Source organism: Saccopteryx leptura, chromosome 2 (assembly GCF_036850995.1).
Source record: "Saccopteryx leptura isolate mSacLep1 chromosome 2, mSacLep1_pri_phased_curated, whole genome shotgun sequence".
Lineage (NCBI taxonomy): Eukaryota > Metazoa > Chordata > Mammalia > Chiroptera > Emballonuridae > Saccopteryx > Saccopteryx leptura.
Genome location: NC_089504.1, coordinates 141,664,844 through 141,691,854, shown reverse-complemented (window position 1 = coordinate 141,691,854; position 27,011 = coordinate 141,664,844). Strand labels below are relative to the sequence as shown.

Here is a 27,011-nt window from a genome sequence, read left to right as displayed (position 1 = left end):
TCATAAGAGATGCAATGAGGATGAAATTTTATAAACTCATATGTTTTAAGGGAAATAAATGAAAACAATTTGCCTTCAAAGAACAGCATCACAGCAGATTTATTATTTTTAAAATTAGCTGCGAAAACTTAAGTCAATTGATATAAGCTGCGATATTAGTTGCCCCAATTTTTTTTTATCATATTGCTGTTTAAAACTTATTACTGTAGAAATAATGTCAGCATATCTCGTCAACCTTATGAAACTTCAACGTAAGGTAATACCCTTGTTTCTACTGAACCCTTCTTACCCTTCTAAAATGAGCTGTTCCAGTTTCTCTACCACATCCCCAAGGTTCTCGGGAAGAGAAGACAGCTGATTATATGACAGGTTAAACTGCCTCAAGGTCAGACACTTCACTGCAGGATCCAGAACTACTGAGGGTTCAATGTCATTTCGAGAGACATCAAGGTTGGTGATACAATTCATTTTCAACAAGTAGGAGGGAAATGATGTAAATTTATTACTGTGCAAGTCCAAATGTGTCAAAGACTTCAGTGTCTAGAAAGACAATATTTTTACTGAATTTACTGGGTTGACATTGATTAATAAAATTATATAAGTTTAGGGGTACAATTCTATAACATATCATCCATATGTTGTATTGAGCGTTCATTACCCCAAGTCAAGTCTCCTCCCATCACCACTCATCCCCCTTCTACTCTCTTCAGTTCTAGACAGTATTTTAATATTCTAACATGAACCATCTGAGGAACTTCAGTTTTGCTAATATTTCTGCCTTCCAAAACTCTGGTTATTAGAACCATTAAGAATTTTCTGAATAATTGAAAACACAATACACAACAGAATTACAGTATACTGACTGGTCCAGTTATTCTGGTTGTAAAATGGGAAAAAACAGGAAGAATATAGCAGGCAGGCTTTCAAAAGCAGGGTCACAAAATCAGCTTTAGAGTTTAATTCAGCTTTTGGGGGGGGGGATTTTTCCTGCAACAAGGAAAAATGGAAGCAAAACAGGCCTCAACAAATATTTAAACCAATGATTTAAAGCATGAGCAGTACAATACAATCCTGGGAATACATTTTTTTAAAATACTAGCCTTTGGAAAATGCTATACATTTTAATATAAATAAGATTTAACCATAAAAGTAATCACTGTATATAATACATGTTTTATTTAGAATTTCTTTTTAGAACTTCTATTTTTTTAATTTCTATTTTCTATTTAGAAGCAATTTCTAATTCTACTATAACAGTAATCTTCCATTTATATACTATGTAAATCTTTTAAACTTTTGTATGAATTATTGTCAAAGGGTTAAAATACAAAAAACAATCACTTTTCTGTGCTCTTTTCATATCAACATATTTATCCTCACATGAAATTCTAAAGAATTTGACATGATTATAAATTCTTCTTAATGGATCTTTGTCCCAGAAGTTGTTTATAAATCTCTGCCATTGATTCATATCCTACCAGATTATTCAGAAGGAAAGGTTTTAAAATTATTTATTCCCAAGGTTAAATCAGGAAATTTTTTTGTAAAGAAACAGTGATAAGCATTAACAAAAACTACCATTTAAGGGTATCAGCTTGAAATTTCGTTGAGAAAAGGTTCTGAGCAAGTCCTGTCTTTGAATGCCTTAATACGTCTCACCTTGCCACTCTCTCTTCAAAGTCTCTCTCTCCCTCTCTCTCTCTCTCTCTCTCTCTTTTAACTAAGCTGCACTCTAGTTTTTTTTTTTTACTTATTTTTAACAAATACTTATTGAAGGACTACCAAGTATCAGTTTATAATCCTTTCACAAATTAATTCAATAATCCTTGATTGAGTTTTTACTCTATGTCAACCTTCCTTGGCACTGGGGACAGACACCAACAAGCCTGAAACAGTTCCTGTTCTCAAGGAGTTCATGATGTAATGATGACAATATATCTCAGATAAAAATTTATAAGCGAATGAGTTAGGGGAGAAATTCCAGGGGCACCATGGGAATCTAAAGCAGGTGGGTAATCAACCTCGTCTAGAGGGAAGAAGGGGAGAAGAGAGGCAGAAGGTAAGGAAGTGACATTTAAAATAACACCCTGTGACTTGGAAATTTTAGAAAGGCAAAGAAGAGGAGAAAGAGAAGACACATTTTAGACATGGTGGTATCTCTCTCTCCAGATATTCAAACTTTAGGAGAAAGATAACAGTAAAATATACTTAAAAATCATGCAACATTGCTTTTTAAATGTCTAAAAATTATGGTAAATTTTCTGGGTTAGAAAAGGAAAAATGCATTTGCCATAAAACTAGCTTTAAAAAAAACAAGTAAATCCTTTATCAAAATTTACAGTTCAAAGGAATCAGCCTAATAATATAAACATTTATAGTGCAATCTTTCAAAATTGTCAGTCTAACTTCTTTGACTTCTGATCCATAGTACATAAAAATGAATGACAAAGTCAATATTCCGGGACTACCCTATCAGCAGGGTACTTATGAAATAAAAACTTTAAGCAAAATAATCAAGTTTTAAGTTACATATACTTTTAAAACTTCATAAATGCTTTAGGGGCAGTTTAGTCAAGCCTCTGTATTTGGCAGATGAGGAAATAAAGGCTTAGAGTAGTCGAAGTAACAGGTTCTTATAATCACAGAGCTGGTCGCTGAGCCAGAGCCAGTGCCACCAAACCAGGTCTAAATCTAGTCTACCTAGTTTAAGCAGTTCAAATTGTCTCAGAATTAAATACTTGAAGGCATAACCAACGTATCGCCTTGAGGTAGAGACTTTAACATGTATCATTAGGATAGAAGCCTGAATTCCTTTTTAATCACTTCTTCAATTCCATTGCCTGCCCTCAAAGATGTTCCTGAACACCACCCAGATTAAGTAAGATACGTGTGTGAAAACCAGAAGGGGGAATTATTGTCCAATGACACAAAAGTAGAACCTCCTTTTTAAAAGACTTAACCACGTATTGTAAAAATAAATGCAAACACTCTTCAAATATGCTGAAAGTTATTATGGTAAATTGAAATTACTTCACATAGCCGTTGTGGAAAGCTCCTGAGTCCATTCTGGTGAAGCTCCAGCTTTTTGAGATGCTCCAAATGAACGCTTAGACAGCATTTCTGGCCTAGGGCATCGATATCTCTTAGCTCATTTGCTGAAAGATCTAATGATGTAATATATTCTCTTTCAGAAGCCAGGGAAGAAGAGCTGTCTGAATGCCTCATATGGGACGGAAGTCTTGATGACCCTTTTGTCAAAAACAGACAATGAAAATAAGCAAGTAATTTAACTTGGTAAATGCTTATTGATCACCAAATAGTGTAGGGTCTCCTCGAGGCACTGGAGGTACAGTGAAAAACCAAACTATGAAACTTACACTCCAGTGCTGGTGATGCAAAATAAATAATGCATATTTAATCAACCGATACTAACAGTGTAAAAAAACAACAGACCTGGAGAAAGAGATGAACAGTGGCACTGGTGAGGATATTATTTGCACTTCAGAAAAAATAAAAGTGTCCTATATAACATTAAAAAAGGTAAAAATTTAAATCTATGTTTCATTTTCCAACAGACAGTGCAATCACTAGGTAAATATAACTTGAAGATTATATAAGATGAAACTGGCATCAAGAAAATTTGAACAATTGGAAGAAATTTAACAAACACTATATTCTGCTCAAAATATCTATTTCCATATGCTTACTTTCAAATACTTACTGAGTGAATCATCTGAAGACAATATTTTTCTTTTTCTCTTCAATAAATCTTCATGATCGAAAATGGGTCCCTATTAAACAAATAGACATTTATACTGCAATCACTGTCACTTTTTGGAGCAAAGATAACATTTCTTATCTGGATTCCTTAGGAATCATTATAAGATTTCTATATAAAGTATACATGGGGTCAACCATACTGTAAGACAGAGACCTAGCCTGCACACCATAATAGACATGGAGCTCTGAAAAGAAAACAAGGATAAAACCATTTTGAAGAGTACGTAATACATACAGGGTGAGGCAAAGTGCACTTACAGTTGTGAGTACACGAAACACAGTTTATTCTTGTTGTGATTACTTATTATTGTATAATATTCCATACAAACAACTGTAAACCTACTTTTGCCTCACCCTGTATATGCCCCAAACGCTCTCAAAAGTCTACAAGTATAAATTTAAAATAATATATAAATATATTTATTGCTATTGTGATATGAACTTTTCATAGATCAGGGAAGTCTACACCAACAGCTCTTAGCTTTAACCTATGATTTCAGTTATCAAGAGAATGTTGGCCCTGGACAGTTGGTTCAGTGGATAGAGCATCAGCCCAGCCTGTGGATATCCCAGGCTCCGTCCCTGGTCAAGGCACACATGAGAAGCAACCATCTGCTCTCTTCCCCTCTCTCCCCCCTTCTCTCTCTCTTTCCCTCCTGCATCCAGTGGCTCTATTGATCCAAGCGTTGGCCCCAGATGGGGTTGCCAGCTGGATCATGGTCAGGGAGCATGCAGGAGTCTGTCTCTCTATCTCCCCCTTCTCACTTAAAAAGAGAGAGAGAGAGAGAGAGAGAGAGAGAGAGAGAATGTCAGTAACAAAATACACACCATAGCCACAATTTAACTTACCAAAGAATTGGAATGCCTTTGCAAATTGGGTGAGTAGCGCTGCAAGGCAGGGTCTCGGTAAAATTCTCCTACACTAATTGAATTTGACTTCTTTTTCATAAGAAATGAACCTTCACTTCCTATATTTAAATGATAAAATAAAGGCAAGTAAATGTTTACTCAATCATAAAATACTAGTATCATAGACGATAAAAAATTAAACACATTTTCATTAATGGAAATTGTCCAATTATTGTTGAAACATCTTTAAAATAGAAAACTATGTTGGCTTTTCATTTTCAAAATTCAGTTACATTTTCTTCATCATAAATATTTACTGAATGGTTGGCATATGTTAGATACTGAGTATTAGATAAACATAAGCAGGGAGAATAATCCATAACTCATTTGAGCTCATAGTATAGTAGGAAAAAAATAAGTAAAAATAGTTAAAATACAATAATAAACACATGCATAAACAGGAAGCAAAGAAAGTTTATGCACAAATATGATCAAAGCTATTCTTTACCGTTTCTCTGAAATTTCCTTAGAACTTTTTCAAATCTTGTTTTAAATATTGAAATCACACTTTAAATCATTTAACATTCAACAATTTACATCTCTATTTGAATTTCATGTTTTATGGTTTCATATATAAAGTAACATTAAATTAACACATTGAGTTTAGTTAGCCATATTGTATTGAGAGAGATGAAAAAATGAAAACTACCTTTTTTTTTTTTTTTGTATTTTTCTGAAGCTGGAAACGGGGAGAGACAGTCAGACAGACTCCCGCATGCGCCCAACCGGGGGGCAACGCTCTGCCCACCAGGGGGATGCTCTGCCCCTCCGGGGCGTCGCTCTGTCGCGACCAGAGCCACTCTAGCGCCTGGGGCAGAGGCCAAGGAGCCATCCCCAGCGCCCGGGCCATCTTTGCTCCAATGGAGCCTCGGCTGCGGGAGGGGAAAAGAGAGACAGAGAGGAAGGAGAGGGGGAGGGGTGGAGAAGCAGAAGGGCGCTTCTTCTGTGTGCCCTGGCCGGAAATCGAACCAGGGACTTCTGCACGCCAGGTCGACGCTCTGCCACTGAGCCAACCAGCCAGGTTGAAAACTACTTTTAAAATTATGAATTTTCAAAAAAATAAATATCAATAAACAAATCATATTACTAATGATAAATAATGTGGTGGCATTACTGAAAAATGATGAGGTTAAATTCTACCACTCTTTATCTTAGAATCAGAAATAATTTTAAGTGTCTAAACAAATTATAAAATCTACATATTTAAAAGTCAACTTTACAATGTTTTATATAAATTGTAAAATTGATACAAATCCTACTTAATTCACCATTAAAATTTAATTTATCCTAAAATTTAAATTATTTTATGCATAAGCATTTTAATAAAATGACTTCATAATTTAAATTTATATATCTAATATTAATTACATTTTTTATAATTATTCCCCTTTATGTCTGTGAAATTTCTATTAGCATATTGTTTATAGAAGCAACAGACGCATTTTATAGTTTTTTTAACGTTAGCATTTCTAATGTTTTCCTTTGTTTAAAACTACTAAAGAAGAATTTTTCTTTCAGCCATGATGGAGCACAAGCACTGACCTTAACCAACCACTACAAACAACTGGAAAATTGGACAAAATATTTTTAAACTGGTTTCAAACATTGGGCAAGAGAGAGTGCAGGACTTCCTAGTCCTGGAATGAAGGGAAACTAATTATGTAAGTCTTCTCTGATCACCCTGGCTTTCTGCCTCAGGACAATTTGAAGGCCCTACGCACAGGATGAAGGAATTTAAACAAAACTGGCTGGCTTTGCAGAGATGAGATGAAGATCAACATTCACGGAGACGAACTTCGCTGGGAATCAGGGGCAAAGACATGGAAAATGTGCTCCAGTAGCCTGCAAAGGGGGTTGCACAGATCTGCACTATGAGAAATGTAAAAGAGGAGGCCTTCGGGAAGAGGAAATGATGATACTAAATGTAAACTTGGATAAATATAAAGGGGTCAAGTCATTAAAAAAAATTATAATCCTTAATGTTTGCATATGCTTTAACAGAGCTCCAAAATGCACAAAGCATAAACTGATCAAATGAAAAGAATTAACAAATCCATGTTTCAATTTTATCATTTCTTTTCTCAAACCAAGTAGAGAAGTTATTGATACAGAAGACCTGAGAAACTTATCATACAATTCGACCTAATAGACTTTACTCCAATTTGGACAAATAGACATTCTTTTAAATTTCACATGAAACTTCCACTATGATAGACCATTTGGTAGTCCATAAAGCATCTTAATAAATTTAAAAGGGTAAAAATTACTAGAGTAGATTCTCTGACCCAACAAGTTCAATTTAAATCTATAAGATAAAGTTGTATGAAAAAATCTCCAAATATTTGGAAAATAAACACTCTTTCAAATAACCCGGGAGTCAAAAAAAAAAATCACATATAAAACTTTCAAAGTGAATGTAAACAAATATATAAACATTGCAGGATGCAGCTAAAGTGGTTCTAAGAAGGATGTGTATCAAATGTTCATATAATAAATAAGAGAGATCTAATAATCAGTTTTCTAAGCTTCCACATTAAGAATATATAAGAATCACACTTTAAATTATTTAACTGCCTGGTGGCACAGTAGACAGAGAATTGGCCTAGAAAGTTGTGGACCCAAGTTTGAAAGCCCGAGGTCACCAGCTTGAGCAAGGGCTCACCAGCTTGAGTAGAGGGCTGCTGGCTTGAGCAAAGGGTCACTGACTTGTCTGGAGTCCTCCCCCAGTCAAGGCACATATGAGAAAGAAATCAATGTGCTGCAATCTGCACAACTAAGGTGCCATAACTATCAATTGGTGCATCTCATCTCTCTCCCCTCCTCTGTCTCTCTCAAAAAAAATCTATAAAAAGAAGAGTCAGATAAAATCAAAATAAGTAAAATAAAGAAAATACAGATTAAAGCAAAAAGTTAATAAAAAGGAAAATGGATCAACAATAGAAAAAATAAAAAAACAATATTCTGATCTTTAAAAAGATCAAGAAAAATAATAAACCTGGAGCTAGACTAAAGAAGAGGAAAAGAAGACACAAGTTAGCAAGAATTTCAAATCAGATATCACTACAGATATTACAAATATTAACAAAATCATAAGAAAATTATTATAAATAACATCAAACAAATAAATTTGGCAACTTATGTGAAATGGACAAATTCCTTGAAAGTCGCAAATTATAAAAACTGATGCAAGAAGTAATAAAACTCAAAATAATAATAAATCTACTAAAATTATTAGATTTATAATTAAAACTATCCCTCCAAACTTTACCTATATAGCTTTACTGGTGAATTCTTTTAAACAGTTAAGAAAATAATATATAGTATCTGTCCTACACAAACTCCTTAAGATAATAGTAAACTTGGAAACTTCCCAACTTGTTTGAAATCTAATGTTACTCTCATAATTGCAAGGAAACGTCAACCTACAGGCAAATATCCTTTATACATCAAAATACTTGACAAAATTTAGATAATCAAATTCAATAATATACAAAAATAATAATACATCATGAATAAGTGAGATATACCCCAGAAATGCAAGTATGGTTTAACACAAGAAAATCTATCAATATAATTAACATTATTAACAGAATAAAGAGGGAAAATATGCCATTACACATAGAGAAAAGAATTTTTTAACACCCATTAGTGATAAAAAGTCTCAGCAAAGAATTACCAGAAAGGAGCTTCTTCAACTTTGTGAAGGGTGTCTATGAAAAAAGCATGTCACACTTAATGACAAAAACTGAATGCTTTTACTCTAGGTTTGGAAACCAGAAAGCAATGCCTACTCTCATAACTTCCATTTAACACTGTACGGTAGTCCTAGCCAGTGCAATAAAGCAATAATTTTTTTTAAATGATAGATCAGTAAGAAAGAAGTAAATCTGCCGTTATCAGCAAATGGCATTATTGAAAACATAGAAAATTCTGAGATCAACAAAAAACTGTTAGAACTCGTGAGTTTAACAAGTTCACAAGATATAATATGAAGATACAAATAAGTGAATTGTATTTCCATATATCAGTGGTGGCCTACTGGACACTAGAACTCAAATACAATACTATTTACAATAACTTCAAAAAACATGCAATACAAAACATTCATAACAGAAATTTGAAATGACAAATAAATGGAAATATACCACATTAATATGTCAGAAGACTCATATTACTAAGCCATCAATGCCCCCAAATTCAATTAAAGATTTAATATAAAGTAATTATTATTTAGACATTAACTGTAAGTTTATAATATTAATAAAATATTATTTACATATTAATTCTGCATAATTATATATAAATACTATATTTGCTCTAATAAAAATAACTTGATTCAAATAAATATGGAAATGCAAATAACCTAGCTTAGTGAGAACAATTCTGAAAAAGAACACCAGAAGGTTTACACTACCTGATTTCAAGATCTACTATTAAACTACAGTAAACAAGATAATATGGCGGCTGTATAGGGATAAAGCTATAAATCAATGACACAGAACAAAGAATGCAGAAATAGTACCATCTCAATATGGACAAACATGCCCTGGCCGGTTGGCTCAGTGGTAGAGCATCAGCCTGGCATGCAGGAGTCCCGGGTTCAACCCCTGGCCATGGCACACAGGAGAAGCGCCCGTCTGCTTCACCACCCCTCCCCCTCTCCTTCCTCTCTGTCTCTCTCTTCCCCTCCCGCAGCCGAGGCTCCATTGGAGCAAAGTTGGCCCGGGCAATGGGGATGGTTCTATGCTCTATGGCCTCTGCCTCAGCCACTAGAATGGCTCTGGTTGCAACAGAGCAACGCCCTGGATGGCCAGAGCATCGCCCCCTGGTGGGCATGCCGGGTGGATCCCGGTTGGGCGCATGCGGGAGTCTGTCTGACTGCCTCTCCATTTCCAACTTCAGAAAAATAAAAAAATTAAAAATAAAAATAAATAAATAAATTGGACAAACATGCTATTAATTCAATAAGGAAATATAGCACTATCAACAATAGTAAAATAATTGGACAGCTATATGGAAAAAAATGTCAATCCTTTACTGACACCGTACACAACACTAAAATGGATTTTAGACATAAAAGTAAAAGCTAAGATTTTAACACTTCCATGAGGAAACAGAAGAAAATATTAACAAATTTGGGATAGGAAAATATTTCTTGAATGGGATAGAAAAACACAAGCCATAAGAGAAAAAATTTAAAAACTGCACTTGATCAAATTTTTAAAACTCTGTTCTTTGAAAAATACTCATATGTAAAAAAGACAAGCTATAACTAGGTGAAAATATTGGCGAAAGACTTCTACCAAAACATATAAGAACTCATAATAAGATAATAAGACAACACAAAAGTTAGCAAACATGGAAACAGATAATTCACAAAGAAAATATATGAACATAAAAATATTTCCAAAATCAATAATGATCAAAGAAATAAAAATTCAACCCAAATGAGCTAGAACTATGCCTTCACTAGAAAGGCGAAAATTAAATTGATTGACAACACCAAAGGTTGTAGTGTGATGAGGATGTAAAGCAACTAGAGTTTTTATAGATTACTGATGGGAGTATAATAAATATGGTACAACCACTTTAAAAACAGCCAGACATAAAAGTTTATATGCAACTTGAGAATATACTAATGAAATCTACAGTGATGAAAGCAGAACAGTGACTGCCATAAATCAAAGTTGGGAACATTCTTTGTGAAGAGGCAGAAGGGGATTTGTTGGATGATAGAGATGTTGTATGACTTGATTAGTGGTGCTGATTACATGGATGAATAAAAATTTCAAAGTCCATGAAAATATACACTTACAATAGGTGTATTTTATTCTGTAGTAATTATTTCTCAGTAAAAATCATTTAAAAAAATAATTGGTCTTGAGTCATGAGATTTTGGAATACCCCTACTTTTGGCCCTCTGAGATAGATACTTTATTCTATCACCCAAAGTTTTCCATCGTACTCTGTTAATTTAAAAAGCACCTCACCCCGTTTTCATCAAACTGCATTGCATTAAATTTGTCAGCCTAAATCACTGTCATTATTTATCTTGCCTTGTCAATTTTTAAGTTATCTCAGGTGAGTTATTAAAATAATATTATTTTAATTTGAATAAAAGTAAATATATATTTTATTAATTACTTCCGATTTGTAAAGAACTCTCCCAGTTTATATACATTTTATCTAATTCTTATAGAAAATCCTGGCAGGTTAGCAATAATACCTTAAATAAGAGTAAGGGGCTTACACAATTCAGAAAGGGATATAATTAATCATGGAACGTAGAATCCAGTTCCAGTCTGTCTTTCTTCATTGCAGTTGTCACAATTCACCAATTAAAGGCAATATAAAAACACTTATAAGCGCAGAAATATATTTTCTTGACAACCATTGCCTTAATGGAGTTAGTAAGCACTATTTCTAGTAATGAACACATTTTCTTCAAGTTTTCCACAAATGAATTAAACCAGGATTTTGTCTTAATTCCTATTTTTTAATGTCACTGTTAAGAGATATAAAACATAAAGGGAACTATTTTTTTTATATATAATAAATACCTTCACTATCTAGGTCATCACTTTGACCAAATACACTGTCCATGTAAGAATCAGGAGTGAAGTTCCACTCATCAAATTTATCAAGTACTTCAGTAAAATTCCCATCACTGCCTGAGGCACCTCCTTCTTCCACAGAACTTTTCATCTGGTATCTGAGGACCATTCTTGCTAGGGTGGATCCTATATCTAAAAATAAAATATACACCAGAAATTTAGAAACAACAATTTAACAAACCTGAACATATTATCATACCAAAGTTCCTTTTGTATTCTCATACATCTAGAAAATTGTTTATTCCTATTCCCAAAGTCACTTTACAACTGTGATACTGAATATTTAAAAGGCAGTAAATTTTAATTTTCAAAAAAACTCCTCACCTGACCAGGCAGTGACGCAATGGATAGAGCATTGGACTAGGACATGGAGGACCCAGGTTCAAAACCCCGAGGTTGCCAGCTTGAGCACAGGCTCACCAGCTTGAGTGTGGGGTTGCCAGCTTGAGCGTGGGATCACAGACAACCCTACGGCAGCTGGCTTCAGTCCAAAGGTCACTGGCTTGAAGCCCAAGGTCACTGGCTTGAGCAAGAGGTTACTGGCTCAGCTAGAGCACCCCAGGGTCAAGGCACATATGAGAAAGCAATCAGTGAACAACTGCAACTACTATTTGATGCTTCTCATCTCTCTTAATTCCCTTCTGTCTGTCCCTGTCTGTCCTTCCCTCTCTTGCAAAAAAATAAAATCCTAAAAATATATACAAAGCTTTGGTGTAGATGACAAAACTGAATATTTATTAAACTAACAACTCAGAAAAGAGCCTGGGCTTGAAGCCAGACAGGCCTGTGCTCAAATCATAGTGATGCAATTTATGAGTATGAGCTCCCTAAGTGTTAGTGCCCTCATTTAGAAAGTGAAGATGACAATTCAAACAGCATAGGGTTATCAGAAGATTAAATGAAATGAAAAGTATAAAATATTTAGCATAATGCCTATAGAACATAATCAATAAATTATATACTTATTTTTATAAACTATTTGCTATGTGATTCATTCTATTGAGAAATCATATAGGATTTAAAAGTTAACATCCTTCTTATAAGTTGGCTGAGTCATCATTGCGCTACAAATAGCCTGGAAAATTTCATCACATAATACTATCATAGTTCACATTATACCATGAGTATGTGACTCAGCCCAGTAGTACCTGAGAAAATGTTATAAAACTGTGAATCCAAAATGTTCTTTCCTCAATCCAACTGCCCATGAAATCATGACTATATCCTCCAATCAATCAAGTAATTTTATTGTTTTTAATTAGGTGAAACAGGTCATGGTAAAACAAAACAAAACAAAAACCACTTCCCACAGAATAAAGGGAAAAAGTACATAAATGGCAGATCTCCCCTCATTTTTTTCCAATGAGCCCATAATCCCTCTTCATCAGATATCAAAAATTAAAGTAGTCAGGTTGTTGCCATGACACTGGTTGAACTGATGAACATGGGACCCAATGATTCCTTAGCCTCCAAAGCCCTCAGAGGCAACCAGGGAGCCCACTTCTGGAGTTTTTCCCTGCCATGTCTTCTTCCATATTCAGACATTTATGACTACCTTATCCCAATGTGTGCTCAGCAACAGTACACTAAAAACACTGTGCTATGCCTTTATTTTTTACTTAATAATGCACTTTATCCAAACATTTGGATTTTCCCCCCAACAATTGCAAAACATTCCACTGCATAAATGGACCATGATAATTTGAAGAGTTCCTTTTGAGGGATACTTACGATTTTTTTTTTACTAATTTGTTTTGCTATTATAAACATTTTAATGTGCATCCTTGTACATATATTTTTATGTACATTTGAGAACTAACAGGAATGTACCATAGATTCCTATTAGTATACTGCTGGGTTAAAAAATGTATGCACGCACATTAAAAATACTAATGAAAAAAAATACTAATGGATATTACCAAATTGTCCTCAGAAGAAGGTGCAGTGGAACAGACAAAAGGACCATCCACCCAGACTTCATGGGAACAGGAATGTTTTCTTGTAAAAAGAGATATGGTGCCGAGGCAGGGGGAATGAAGAGATGGCCAAGTGAAGGGAGAAGGCAGGGGCCTTAGGCTGAGATATGTACACTGGGAAAGCCTTTAAGTATGAGTATAGGAAGTTCCAAAGAAACCGAGGGAAGGTCAGTCTGACGGGCTCTCCTAAGTCCCACCCACAGGTTCGAGACGTCTGCGTGGGTGGGCGGGTCGGCAGCTCCAGCACTCTCAGAGAAGGAGAGGAGAAGAGCAGCTGTGGGGCTCACCAGGAACGGGGATTGCCAGGTGAGCGTGTCAGAAAAAATGACAGGAGATCTGTTACTAACAGGACAGCCCTAAGGGAAGAGTAAGGGAGTCTGATCACTGTAGGGAAGGAAGTAGGGTAACAGAGGAAAAGCTGGGAACTCAAGCTCTAAAAATAATGCGAGTAAATGAGAGAGAGCTACAAAGACAGAAATGTTAAAGAGGTTGATAATAACCTGTCGTCAACAGACTTAATATATACAAAACATATATTAACTTGAAAGTAGAGAATAATACATCCTTAATTGAAATGCAAAGTGAATGTTGGAGGAGGCCACCAAAAGCACATGATCACTGGGTTGATTCATGAGCTGGGCAGGGACAGTCAGGAGGTTACATTACTTCCATAGGAAGCTGTCTCGGGGATGTTGCCTTTACAAGAGCTGTTGGGACCACCTAGATTGAAACCAGTTCAGAGCTGTAGATAACCTTTAAGGTTCTAGCAGGTGGATGTGGAAATTTACTCATCTTGCGGTCACCTAAGACAAGCTGTGTACACTCAATTCTCTCACTTCTTAAACCTGTCACGTACAATCTGCAGGGGTCTGCCTCTTTCTTCAGCTTCCACTCGCCCTCCATTATGGGGCCAGTTTCAGATTTCATCCAGGAATCTCCCAAGGCAGTATTACAACACTGCAAAGTGCAGAGATACATTTTCTTGGCAGTCATTGCCTTAACTGGAATTAGAAGCATTGACTGCTTCTAATAATGTATTTATTACTGGAAACAACAGTATGTTAACTTGAAAATGAAAAAATATATATATATACATGTTTCTATATTTATATTTAAATGCATATGCATATGTAAACACATAAAAAATAGGAAAAACACTACATTTATTACCTATAAGGGATGAAAAACGTTACTGTTATTTTCTTCCTTATGATTGGTTCCCTATTTTAAAAATAGCACAAATTACTTTTAAAATAAATAAAATATATACAAAAGAAAAGTAACCCCTCAGAAGGATCCCACAATCTTGCACTATCTTTATAAAATATGTATTTGCTAGGTTATAAAGAACTTAAATATAATATCACTTTCAAGCATTTCATGCCAAAAGAAAATGATACCCAAATGCTTTACAATATTTTTGGCTCAATTTGAACCAAACTAGAATAAAAGCTAAAAGATTAGTGACTTAAAAAAAAAAATTCTTAGACTAAGACACACCAAACAATCCTTTTAATACTTACTTGTTTCCTTTCTTGAATTAGATGCCTTATCTGGAAACAAAGGACCAAGCCAAGAAGGCTCAATTTTTCCTATACAAAGCCCTCCAAGGCATATGCTATTATTGGCCAGGTCCAGGGCGAGCCTCCTTAAGAGCAAACTGATGGTTTGGCTGTCACCTTTGCCAATGCTGATTGTCAGTGCTTTCCGGACATCTTGTTCTCGGGACCCACTATTCAGTAACAGTTCCACCAATTTGGGACTGCTCCCTTTTTCACATACCTATTAAAGAAAATATATATATGTAACTTATTTAAAACTTCTATTTCTTCCTTTTGGGAAACTGGTAAATTGAACTTTGTGTAATTTTTCTCTGCACCCTTAAATTCAGATAGAAACAAAATAAGGCAAACCTCATCCTTGAAATTGTATTAGGATAATATATAAGATTAGCACCATACATATAAGAATAGCATAAATCAAATAATCTGTCACATGAGAGTTAATTACTTTACATATCATGAAACAAGCAACACAATAGGGAGAAAAAGTTGATAACCTTTAGTCAGAAGAACTGAGGCTTATACTTTCTGGGCTTCTGTTTGTTCATAGAAGACATCTGGCAAACTAGTGTTTTAACACAGTAAATGCTTACTACCTGCCTTCATTTGTAACACAGAATGTATATATTATAATGTTCATTAATGCCACATGCAAAGGATAGTCATCACTCATTTCTGGTTTTCCTGAGCTCCTCAGGAAAAGATTCTGAATTACTACAAAGACATATCTTATCTCTCAGTTTTCTACCTTCCCCTGAATGTTATATTTTCAGAGCTGTGCTCAAGGTGGTCTACCAGGTGCTACAAAAACCAGAGTGTTCCCTGTAAGCAGAGAGAAGCTTAAGCCACCTGTAGCATCACACACCGGCCCTATTCAGGAACGGCTTCTGAAAGGCATGGAATGGAATGTTTTAGAAATAGAAGTTCAAAGGAATAAATGATGGAAATATTACATGTCGGGTGTTATGTTAAATTGTGTACATACATGATCTATACTCCTTACAAAAATAAAATATTATGCCACAGAAATTATTACCCCATTTTATAGATGAATATATAGAAAACATATGTGTCGTGTCCAAACCCTTCAAGCTAGTCAATAAGAGACTCGGATTCAAAGCTGAATCTGCCAACTCCAAAGTCTGTGCTGCCTTCACTACTCAAAATGAAGGACTCAACAAGGAAAGGAAAAAGACCCTTAGATCCAAGATATCAGGTCAGCAGAAGGAGGAGATTGGGGAAAATTCCTGAATTCTCTACAATTCAAGTGTATTCAAGGGATTTGAGGGGACAGGTCTGTGGTTTGATGGCACCAACCTACTTCCCAGCAGTCTCCAGCATCCCCCACCTTTAACACATTCTCTCCTGGGCCACAACAGTACCTTTATACTCTAGATAGGACCAAGTCACTGTCCTATTTAAAAACCTTCTAAAACCCTTCAGCTCCAGGACATTCCCTCAAACATAATGTGTACTTTTTCAAACCCCATTACTTTCATTTATGCTATTTCTATTGTCCTAAGTGTCTAACTCTGTTCTTTGCTCAGCAAGAAGAGGTTCATTCCTCAAGGAATAGCTTCAATGCCTCCTGCACAGTAAGTGCTTGCTGCCAACCTCCCTGGCCACACACCCCCTTCCTCCTCCAGGTCTCCGTCCCGTTTTGTTTTTAATCTCTTGTCTACACAGCAGATGCACGGTAGTGGTGGTGGTGGGTTGTTCATTCATTCTCAAGTGTTCATTTAAAATATTTGGTTTTGATCGTTGGCCACATTAATTATGAATTAGAAGATGAGAGAAAAGATTTCAAAGGATAATATAATAAATAAGCACACTGAATCAGACATGCCTATCTGTTTTATAACTAGAATAAAAGGCATGAGTGACATTGTAATCCAAGTTGTAGCTCTGCAGCCTAGCACAATGCCTAAGAAATATTTGTTATTTAACTAGCAAATTACTAAAATCCTCTTAAGGACCTATAGGGAGTTTGGGAAAGAGTGAGGTATGGAAGGAGGGAAGGGCCAAAAAGCTCCATTACAAGTGTCTTCTCTTACAGCCCAGCAAACTTCTATCTACAAAATATGGCACTTACTGCTTATCTTGTACTAAAATGATTTATGTTTTATCCTCTCTCTATTCTCAATAGATGCTTAAGAAAATAAAATCTTGAATCAGGAAAATTTTTTATATACTTTACTAATTATCTGGCACTAATTATGCTTTCCACAGAGAAGGTGCTCAATACATTTTTGTAGAGGTCTTTTCCTTGGGGAACCCAAACACCACAAATCAACACAAGCCATGAACGGAGAGATACAGAAGAAAGTGTATTAGACAAAAGGAAATTATGAAAGTAAGTTCAACTCATGAGAGGAAAATACACTGCTCAGAAATATCCAATTTTGTATTTAAATAATAATTAAAGTCATTCAGAATATAATGAAAATCAATGAAAAGTATAATATACAGTGTGCCTGTAGGCCCTGGCCGGTTGGCTCAGCGGTAGAGCGTCGGCCTAGCGTGCGGAGGACCCGGGTTCGATTCCCGGCCAGGGCACACAGGAGAAGTGCCCATTTGCTTCTCCACCCCTCCGCCGCACTTTCCTCTCTGTCTCTCTCTTCCCCTCCCGCAGCCAAGGCTCCATTGGAGCAAAGATGGCCCGGGCGCTGGGGATGGCTCTGTGGCCTCTGCCTCAGGCGCTAGAGTGGCTCTCGTCGCAACATGGCGACGCCCAGGATGGGCAGAGCATCGCCCCCTGGTGGGCAGAGCATTGACCCCTGGTGGGCAGAGCGTCGCCCCTGGTGGGCGTGCCGGGTGGATCCCGGTCGGGCGCATGTGGGAGTCTGTCTGACTGTCTCTCCCTGTTTCCAGCTTCAGAAAAATGAAAAAAAAATAAAAATAAAAATAAAAAAATAAAATAAAATACAGTGTGCCTGTAAAGTCATGGTGCACTTTTGACCGGTCACAGGAAAGCAACAAAAGATGATAGAAATGTGAAATCTGCACCAAATAAAAGGAAAACTCTCCCAGTTTCATATCTACTCAGTGCAGTTCGATGTGGGCTCATGCACAGATTTTTAGGGCTCCTTAGGTAGCTATCCCGTATAGCCTCTACAGACTCGTCACTGACTGATGGCCTACCAGAATGGGGTTTCTCCACCAAACTGCCAGTTTCCTTCAACTGCTTATCCCACCGAGTAATGTTATTCCTATGTGGTGGTGCTTCATTATAATGCACCAATATTCACGTTGCACTTTGGTCATGGATTCGAATTTAGTGAGCCACAGAACACACTGAACTTTCCTCTATACCGTCCACATCTCGACTGGCATGGCCATGGGCAGCTCCGCTGTATACACGGTATTACGTCATCATCTGCACATGCGCACATGCTGCCACATTATCCTACAGAAACTGGGAGGGTTTTCCTTTTATTTGGTGCAGATTTCACATTTCTATCGTCTTTTGTTGCTTTCCTGTGACCGGTCAAAAGTGCACCATGTCTTTACGGACACACTGTATTATCCTTTGAAATCTTTTCTCATCTTCTAATTCATAATTAATGTGGCCAACGATCGAAACCAAATATTTTAAATGAGCACTTGAGAATGAATGAACAACCCACCACCACCACTACCGTGCATCTGCTGTGTAGATAAGAGATTAAAGCAGGGAAATGGTGTACTGAGGCCTAGACTGAGCGTGCTTCACTACATGTCACGGTGCCACATGCTCAGAAACAGGCAGATATGATTACAATGCTGAGGTAAACACGGCACTTCAAAGTGAGTCAGATTATTATGGAAGAGTCTACAATGTAATATAACATGTTTTCCGTTAGTAGAGGACATTCTGCAATGACACAAATTCTGAATAACTCTCTGGACAAACAAAGACATCATGAGGAAGCAAACAGAACCAAAGATCAAGGGAAGAAAGGGCCAAACAAAAAGACAAGAAAGGAACAAACAGGTTCAAAGACGCTAAATGGAGGATCTAATGCTCAAGACAGTAATCATCCACAACATAATGGAGACAGCGATGAAGACAGCAGAGGTCAACGAGAAAAAGCCATCCAGAGAGGGGAGACTGAAATATCTCTGAATGAGTCCATGCTAGGTAACTAGGTTGACATGCCCAGAATATAAAGCACATTTGAAAAGTTTGTAATGATTTTTATTTGAAATATTTAGACTGCTGCAAGTGTTAAATTTTTATAAGCATAGGTTTTGGTGTTTAAAACTTGTTTTGAAGGAGAAACAAATGTTTCAAAGCAAACATTGCCTAACTGTATATGTGCAACATTATACAGTAAATGTGAGAAAAAATTCATTTAGAAAATGTTGAACTGACATTGGCTGTAGCATAGTTTCAATTAGTGGGTATACATGTTAATATGTAATTGATAGACAAAAGTTACATTTTTAAAACTGCTACTTGTATAAACCTTTCCCCTCTTCCCAAATTCCGTGGGTTTTGTACAGTTTTCACAAATCTTGAATTTATCAGTGTATCTTTTCACTGTTTTTGGGTTTTATAGAGTTATTCATTTGTATGGTAAATACAATGTTACTTCTATATAAATAGCCCTTTTTTTCTACCCAAAGATAATCCCATCCATATCTACAGTATGGCACATTACCCTCCTGCTTTGTAACATTGTATGGTCAGTCTTCCTTTCAGTATGATATCCAAACTGACACTGAACTGACAATTCTACCAGGTAAAACACTCATGTTAACTTTAGAAGGTAATTTAACTTTGTGGCGGAATTCAGCAAAGTTACAGGACTTCCTACAGAGGGCAGAACAGCCCTATACAGGAATGAATCAGGCTCAAGCAGTCAGCCGTCTAAGATTCTTTACAGGCACTAGAAGTTGACACTGAAAACTAAATAATGAAAGTTTATTTTGGAGATGTTTCGGAATTTTTTAACAATCCATACTCATTAATGAAGTCACTAAGTAGTATCTTCTTAATTGGAAAACAATCCTTGATGCTTATGTAGTAAATACTATATAATGAAACTAATCTATTTGAAAACGTGGCTGTTATCAGAGGGGAATTTTTACTTCTGTATTGTACACAGGACAGGAATGCAAAAAGTGAAAATACTGGTTGCTCTGAGGCAGCAAAGGAGCAGTTTTTGATAGTCTGTATATCCACATATAAGGATTAAATCATTATTAACCAAGGTTAACACATAAAATTAAGGGTAATTTAACAGATTGCATTAGTTATATAATTTGATTAGATCAATGGGTCGTTTTTAAAAGTTAAAGATATGTCTCCTGTTTAGGAAGAAAGGAAAAAGGTTTTCAATACTTACCATGTAACATACATTGTATGTTCTGACCTCTCAGATAATTGTTTTCATCTATAGATAATTGTTTTCATCATCAATTATTAACTTATTTCAAAATTAAAGTTTCACTTTTGAGAGGTCACTGTTTTGAAGAAACTTGCTATTATATCTTTTGGTCCTTAGTACAATCAAAATTTGGATAGATTTTTCTAGTTAAGCCATAAATGTCAACATGTAAACTTGTTTTAAATTTTTTTTTCTGTCAAATTTTAAAAGGAAAAAAAAGATTACGGCAGACAGTCAGGAAGCAGATATCCCACTACTTCCCAGGAGGGTGTTCTTAGGCAAGTTACTTAATCTCTCTGTGCCTCAATTCCTTACCTCTATAATGGGGATAATACCAGAACCCATTCTTAAGGTTGTGGTGAGGGTTAAATTGTGTAAAGAACCCTGAGCAGTGCCCAGGTGGTAATGAATACCACAAACCTGTTTATTGATTTTATTCAGACTTCATTATACTTGCTCTTTCCACCACGATTTGAAGAGTTTTACCTTCAGGTTTCTATTCATGCATTTTCATACCCAGACTTAATCTTCCATAGTCTTTTCTACCAATCGTGTACACTGCATCATTAAATTCCCCTCTGAAAGCCTAACAAGATGAACCCCACCCTTGCTCCTAATAGTCCTTAATCATGCAGCATTGGCACATGACTAAATAGTCTTGATTACCTTATTAGTACTACTCTATCAATCTAGTCACATATATAGTCAAAATTTATTATTTGATAGACAAAATAACCTGACAACTAAGATAAATTCTTTAAATTTAATACACTTATGGATGTAATGATCTGATTTTTTTAAAAAGAAAAAATACATATGTAAGCTATCAAGTTTAAAAGAACAAGGGAAGAAAGATAAAATAAGAAGCTTTTGTATAGAAAAAGTTGGATAAATAACAGAAAAATAGAAAGCCCGTTCTGTGAGAAATGTAGAGTAGCTGCACTCAAGTGCTCTTAGGTGCGTTGTTTCCAAAGGAAGATCTGAAGGGGAAGTTTCTTTCCAGCTCTTTGGCATATCTAAAAACATCAATTCAATGATCTGCAGCTATTACAAAAGATATACAATAAAAACATATTAAATTATTAAGGGAAATAATTCAATTATTGAATAGAGAAGCAACTATTTTTAATGTTGCTTGAATTAGAAGAAACTTGACTATATAACTAATTTGATTATTTCTTTGGTTTTCATGTATAAATTAATTGTGCAAGAAAATGACTTATGGGTTTTTTTTAATGTGGATTTCTAATTCTTACCTTACAGATTAAAAAAAATTTTTGAACTCACAGGCGAATGAGAAATTAAATAAAGTAAGGCTTTAAAAATAAATTATGAGAAAGAGTACTCTGTTGGTTATCCAATAATCTATATTAAATCACTACATAATTTCCTGGCTAGAAAGATTATTAAATATCTAGAAAATATACATGGTGCAACCTGAGTGCTTTTAAACTCTAAAATTTACACAACAAAGACAAACCTGAAATAACATATCATGCACTTGAGTAAATACTTAATTCATTCTGTAGAGCAATGAGTTAGATATTGTGAATGATACAAAGCTGAACATTATACATTTATACTTTCATATAACTCACAAGACATACAAGAGGTGTACATAAAGTGTCATAGACCTACAGCAGAAGTCAATCTGTATTTTATAGGAGGTCAGGAGAGTGATGAGGGCTTCACTGATGAAAGAAAATTTGGGTTAGATTTTGAAGGAAAAGTAAAACAGTCTGTGCACTGCAGGAGGGAAGGCAAAGAAGGAAGTCAGGACCATGGTGCTACACAATGTGGGGGCAGCCAGTACCGGGGGTGGCACTGTGAACGGCACCCCCTACGGTGTGCGATCCCAGCCTACGTGGTCACATGCGATAGCCCTGATGGGAGAACTTTCTAGATGAAGAAACTAAAAACAAAGAGAAAAATGGTTAAAAAATGATCAGTAGTAGATAAAACAATGGGTTGTATGGAATGCAGCTGGAGAACAATTTGTACAGAGATGCATAGCAGGAGACACATGAGAAAAGTAATTTATCAACCTAACAAGGCAGGTAACCAAGTAAAATGAAGGACTAGGCTGGATCATACTGAAGGAACCTGTTACATCTGAAATTCTGTGAATTGAAACTCCTACTACAAATCACAAGCAGTTGTGCAATAACCTGGTAAATTGTGTAGTCAGGAACAATGGGATATAAGTAAGAGCTTATACAATGGCAGAGTGAACAGAGTAAAGACAAAAGTGTCATCTTGGAAAATTTACCTGACAAATTAAAGACGCTCCCTCCTTTGCTCGATTGGCATCTGCTCCCAACAGAAGCAAGCATTCAACCATGATGCTGTTATTCTGATCACATGCTCTCTCTAGCATCACACTTTTTAACTCATCATCCATAGCTAATTTTGCAAAGCACTTGCAACAAAGGTTTAGAAACTAAAAAGAATAGAAATAAGGATTAGAGTCAGCTAAATGCCTAACAGTCAGCATATAGGTGAAAAACATTGTACCTGTTGATCCTTTTGTTCCATGAGACTGGAAGTCAGCTGATAGAATATTACTGAATCAAAGAAATAATGCACCAACAGCTTTGAAGAAGACACTGACAATTCCAGCATGGTCAAGACTGTCTGAAATCCCTAAAAGTGTGACCAAAAGTAATAATAAAAACATAATCAATTATGAGCAAAATAAATAATAAATAATATGATATAAAACAGAGCTTGTATAGACTACTAAAAACCTGAGTTGTGACTTAACTAATTAGATGTATTTATTGGATTTGTACATTAAAATTATAAGCCTCCTGTGGTGGCTCAGTGGATAAAGTGTCAGCCTGGAATGCTGAGGTTGCCGTTAGAAACTCTGGGCTTGCCGGGTCAAGGCACATACAAGGAAGGAGCAACTGCCACAAGTTGATGCTTCCCAACCCTCCCCCATTGCCTTTCTCTCTCCCTCTCTCTCTCTCTCTCTCTCTCCTCTCTCTAAAAAATCAACAAATTTATAAGCCTTAAAATAATCCTATAAACACATGTTGCTTTCTCATTACAAATAAAATGCTAGTTAAAAATCATAATGTAGCAAAGCAGAAAAAATACCTAATCCACTATATTTGGCATTTAAAGGTCTCTATCAGAAGCCATTCCTACAGAATGAAAATTAGATATTAATCAGGATTAGAATAGCAGTCAGCAGGGTTACAGACCCAAATTGGCTGGTCAAGTGAATTTTTTATTACAAGATTGCAGATTAGGTTGCCTAGATGCCCAGCATTTGCCCAACACTTTGTGCATTCTTCTGAAATTTTAACCGCAAAGAGACACATGTGAGTTCCTGGATTTCATTCATGTGAAGTGTATCTGAGAGAGCTCTGAAGGCACTCTGAAGTTAATATCCTTGAAGCAAATTATTTATAAAGAATTGATCAGTCACATCATTACTTTTTAGAACCACCCGGGCATATTTTCAAGAACTATCTGGGCTCTCTACCCATGTGACATTTTAAGGAAAAAAGAACTTCTTGCCTCTACTATTATTTAGTTTGGGTAAACTCACCTAACATCAACTTTAACTTTTTAGACTTTTAATATCTTTCAATTTTAAAATATTAATGAAATCATCTAAATGTTAAAAATAATATTTTGGGCACTTATGATGCTGAGTTTCTACAAATATTTTCTAACATCTGATAAGAGAAGTAATCTTAATTCATGCAAGTCTAAGGGATGTGTGGTTCACCCATCTCTAGAGCAGAGGTCCCTGCTAACTCAAATGAATGCAGCAGCTAAGAGGTAATGCAAATATGTAGAAGACACATAATTCAAATTTTAAAACTTACAAACACAGAACTGGCCAAACAGTATGCTGGCAGGCCGAATTCAGCCCACTGGTTAACAGGTTACAACCTCTGCTGTAGATCCTAGAATCTGTGCCGAGACGAATCAACACTGGGAGTCCCATACCTGCACAAAATCATTTCTCTTCCCTTGGGTTACTTTTAATCAACTCTACCTTGGCTTTACTCTTGTCTAGGCAGAGGCACATTATAAAAAGTAGATTTATGAAATACATTATTTTTAATCTAAGAGTGTTGTGTGTTCAGCAGCACTTAAAATTTAAAACTTTATATCCATTATTTCATTTACTAATACAGTCTCTGCAAAGGTTAGATAGAGCCTAGACATTTTTATTCCCGGTCAATGTTTCCATTTATTAAAATATTTGCTGAGTATGGTTTATGAAAGTTGTAAAACCCCATTACTAAAAACCACAACCTAGGCAGAAAGTATGAAAGGAACCACTTGTTTTCCCAATATTAGGAGGAAAAGATATCCTGACACAACTTATTTCTTAAATCTTACCTTAATTAATACTAAACCAATATCTTGGGTTCCTAATAAAAACAGTGATTATATATCACATTTTAATTTTTACTTGATGAATGTTTAAAATATTGTTTTACCACAAGGAAAAATATTAAGGGGCAAAACTGCTATAACTAAGCAGCCCACAATAAAACACAGAGAATGACAAACTGCAGAATAATAACTTCTATTTATATAAAATCTAAGCAAATGAAGCTCAGCTATCTGGAATTTCTTTAGAACACTGCTCTTTCACGGAAAAGACAAAAGCCAATAAACATGCTGATTTTAGCGACTTAATAATGAAACACATATCTTTAGAGAGTCAATCAAATTCTCTTCACCTCCTATGATTAAAATACCATGAAATGATGGATGGTTTTCAATTAACTAGACTATCTCCATTAATATAAAGTGGGAATTATACCAACTGCTCTGAAAGAGAATCAGCACAAGATCAAATTCCCTTCAAGATAATGCACATACTTTCATCTGTAATTCAGCAATGTCTTTAAATCGTTGTAAGCTGGAAACCAGGATTTTTACCAGCAGATGCCCAGTTCCTACGAGTAAATTCCTCTTTGTAATCAAGCGTCCTATAAGACTTAAACCCAGACACTGGATTTCTAGAAGAATAAAGGGGAAAAAAATAAAATTAATCATTTAAAATCTCAAAACAAGAAAAAATTTAAACACATCCTACCAGCAGCTAAAGACCTATAAAAGTCTACTCTAAACCTTGAGCTCAAATTGTACCAACCTTGGTCATCTGGATACATCTGCAGTGTTTGAAGCACCAATTCAATAGCACCTTCCATAGATAATGCCTGTAATGCATCAGGTAAATGTGCTATAGAAGAAATTACTTTTAATCCACATTTCTGAATCCCAGGATTTCCAATGAACTAGAATCAAAAGGATAGTTAAGAATATTTGCTTTTAAAAATGAGTTCTTTATAGTTATCTTAAAGCCAGTTATAGACTGATTAAATGTAAACTAAGTATCTAAATAAAGATTAGTATCCTTGATTCTGCCTCCTATTACTAATTACTATTTTTTTATTCAAGTTAAAAAGCCACATTTTAATGTGTATTGAGTACCTGTTCTGTGTCAGGCACTGAGCAAAATACTTTACATTCATTTTCTTTTCATAACAATCTTACTAACTGCATACAAATTTCATTGCCAATAGAAGATGAAGATAAGTTCACTAATGATTAATGTAACTATTCCTACAGTCCCACAGATTGTGAATTGCAAAGTTAAGAACAAGTCGGGGATGTTTGATCCCATACTTGCATCTTTAAATAGTAAAATGCAATACTGCCTGTCCTCACAGAAAATACTAATGAGAATTTACTCTTAGTTCTTCAAGTGCTTTACATGCCTTGTCTCACTTACTTCCCCTTGGCCGCCTCATGCAATAGATTCACCAAACCTTAAAGATGTGGGACCAAGAACGCAAGTCACACAGCTGAGATCTGAATGTAAATGTATCTGCCTTAAAAACCCAGGATTGTAATCTACTTCCAACCTTTTAATTTCAATTCTTCCAGATAATTTGACATTGCTTACTGATATTTTATATTAGAGACTACTTCTTTTCCCAGGCCGTTGTACTAACTGAGAAGAATACAGACAGCACACTTTCCAACCACATGACAATCATAGTCACACCCACCCTTTGATGTCTGTGACATAGAGCTAACTCTTACACTGATCATCTCTGCTTTTCCACGATGCTCTTCAAACTTCTACTATGATGTGAATGGCCACCAGATAAATACTGGAGCTTTCCTTTCAAAAATTACATTATCCTTTTCAAGACTTTGTCTTTTATGGACACTAGTTTCACAGTATCTCCACCCCAAGTCTCTGATTGACCCCAGCACAGGGACACCACAGAGCTGAAGTCGCTTCAAGCCAGACTTCAAGTTCTAGTGTAGCATTTTCAACCAAAAGCATCACCTGTAACCTTTCTCATATCCATACTGTCAAAGAACAGCTTTCCATTCCTTTACCAATCTAGTCCCTCGGTGCCTCTCAACTGTCTTTATATAGCATCTTTTGTATACAGGCTGTGGAAATAAGCATCATTTTTTCACCGTGTCTGGTAATTTCCACCCTAAGTACACTTGCTATAAACCAGGGGTCGGGAACCTATGGCTCGCGAGCCGGATATGGCAGTTTTGATGGCTGCATCTGGCTCACAGACAAATCTTTAATAAAAAAAAATAATGTTAAAAATATAAAACATTCTCATGTATTCTAATCCATTCATTTCCTACTGCTCATGTTCATGGTTGCGGGTGGCTGGAGCCAATCACAGCTGTCCTCTGGGACAACACCAAATTTTTATTAGATAATGAGTAACGTACACGGGTCGTTGTATGGTTCTCACAGAATTACATTTTAAAATATGTGGCATT

The 27,011-nt window shown here is 35.7% G+C and overlaps 1 protein-coding gene across 2 annotated transcripts in view; it reads right to left on the bottom strand.

Moving 5' to 3' along the window:
• LRRK2 (leucine rich repeat kinase 2) overlaps positions 1-27,011 on the bottom strand; it is a 141,909-nt gene that overhangs the window by 68,367 nt on the left and 46,531 nt on the right. For both annotated transcript variants that reach the window (XM_066368965.1, XM_066368966.1), the window contains 10 exons: positions 25,342-25,486; positions 25,068-25,207; positions 22,728-22,856; positions 22,483-22,653; positions 14,803-15,061; positions 11,250-11,435; positions 4,630-4,748; positions 3,722-3,791; positions 3,031-3,248; positions 290-540 (listed from right to left, as the gene is read on the bottom strand). In XM_066368965.1, coding sequence (XP_066225062.1) covers positions 290-540; positions 3,031-3,248; positions 3,722-3,791; positions 4,630-4,748; positions 11,250-11,435; positions 14,803-15,061; positions 22,483-22,653; positions 22,728-22,856; positions 25,068-25,207; positions 25,342-25,486 — 1,688 coding nt within the window. The remainder of the gene's footprint in view (positions 1-289; positions 541-3,030; positions 3,249-3,721; positions 3,792-4,629; positions 4,749-11,249; positions 11,436-14,802; positions 15,062-22,482; positions 22,654-22,727; positions 22,857-25,067; positions 25,208-25,341; positions 25,487-27,011) is intronic.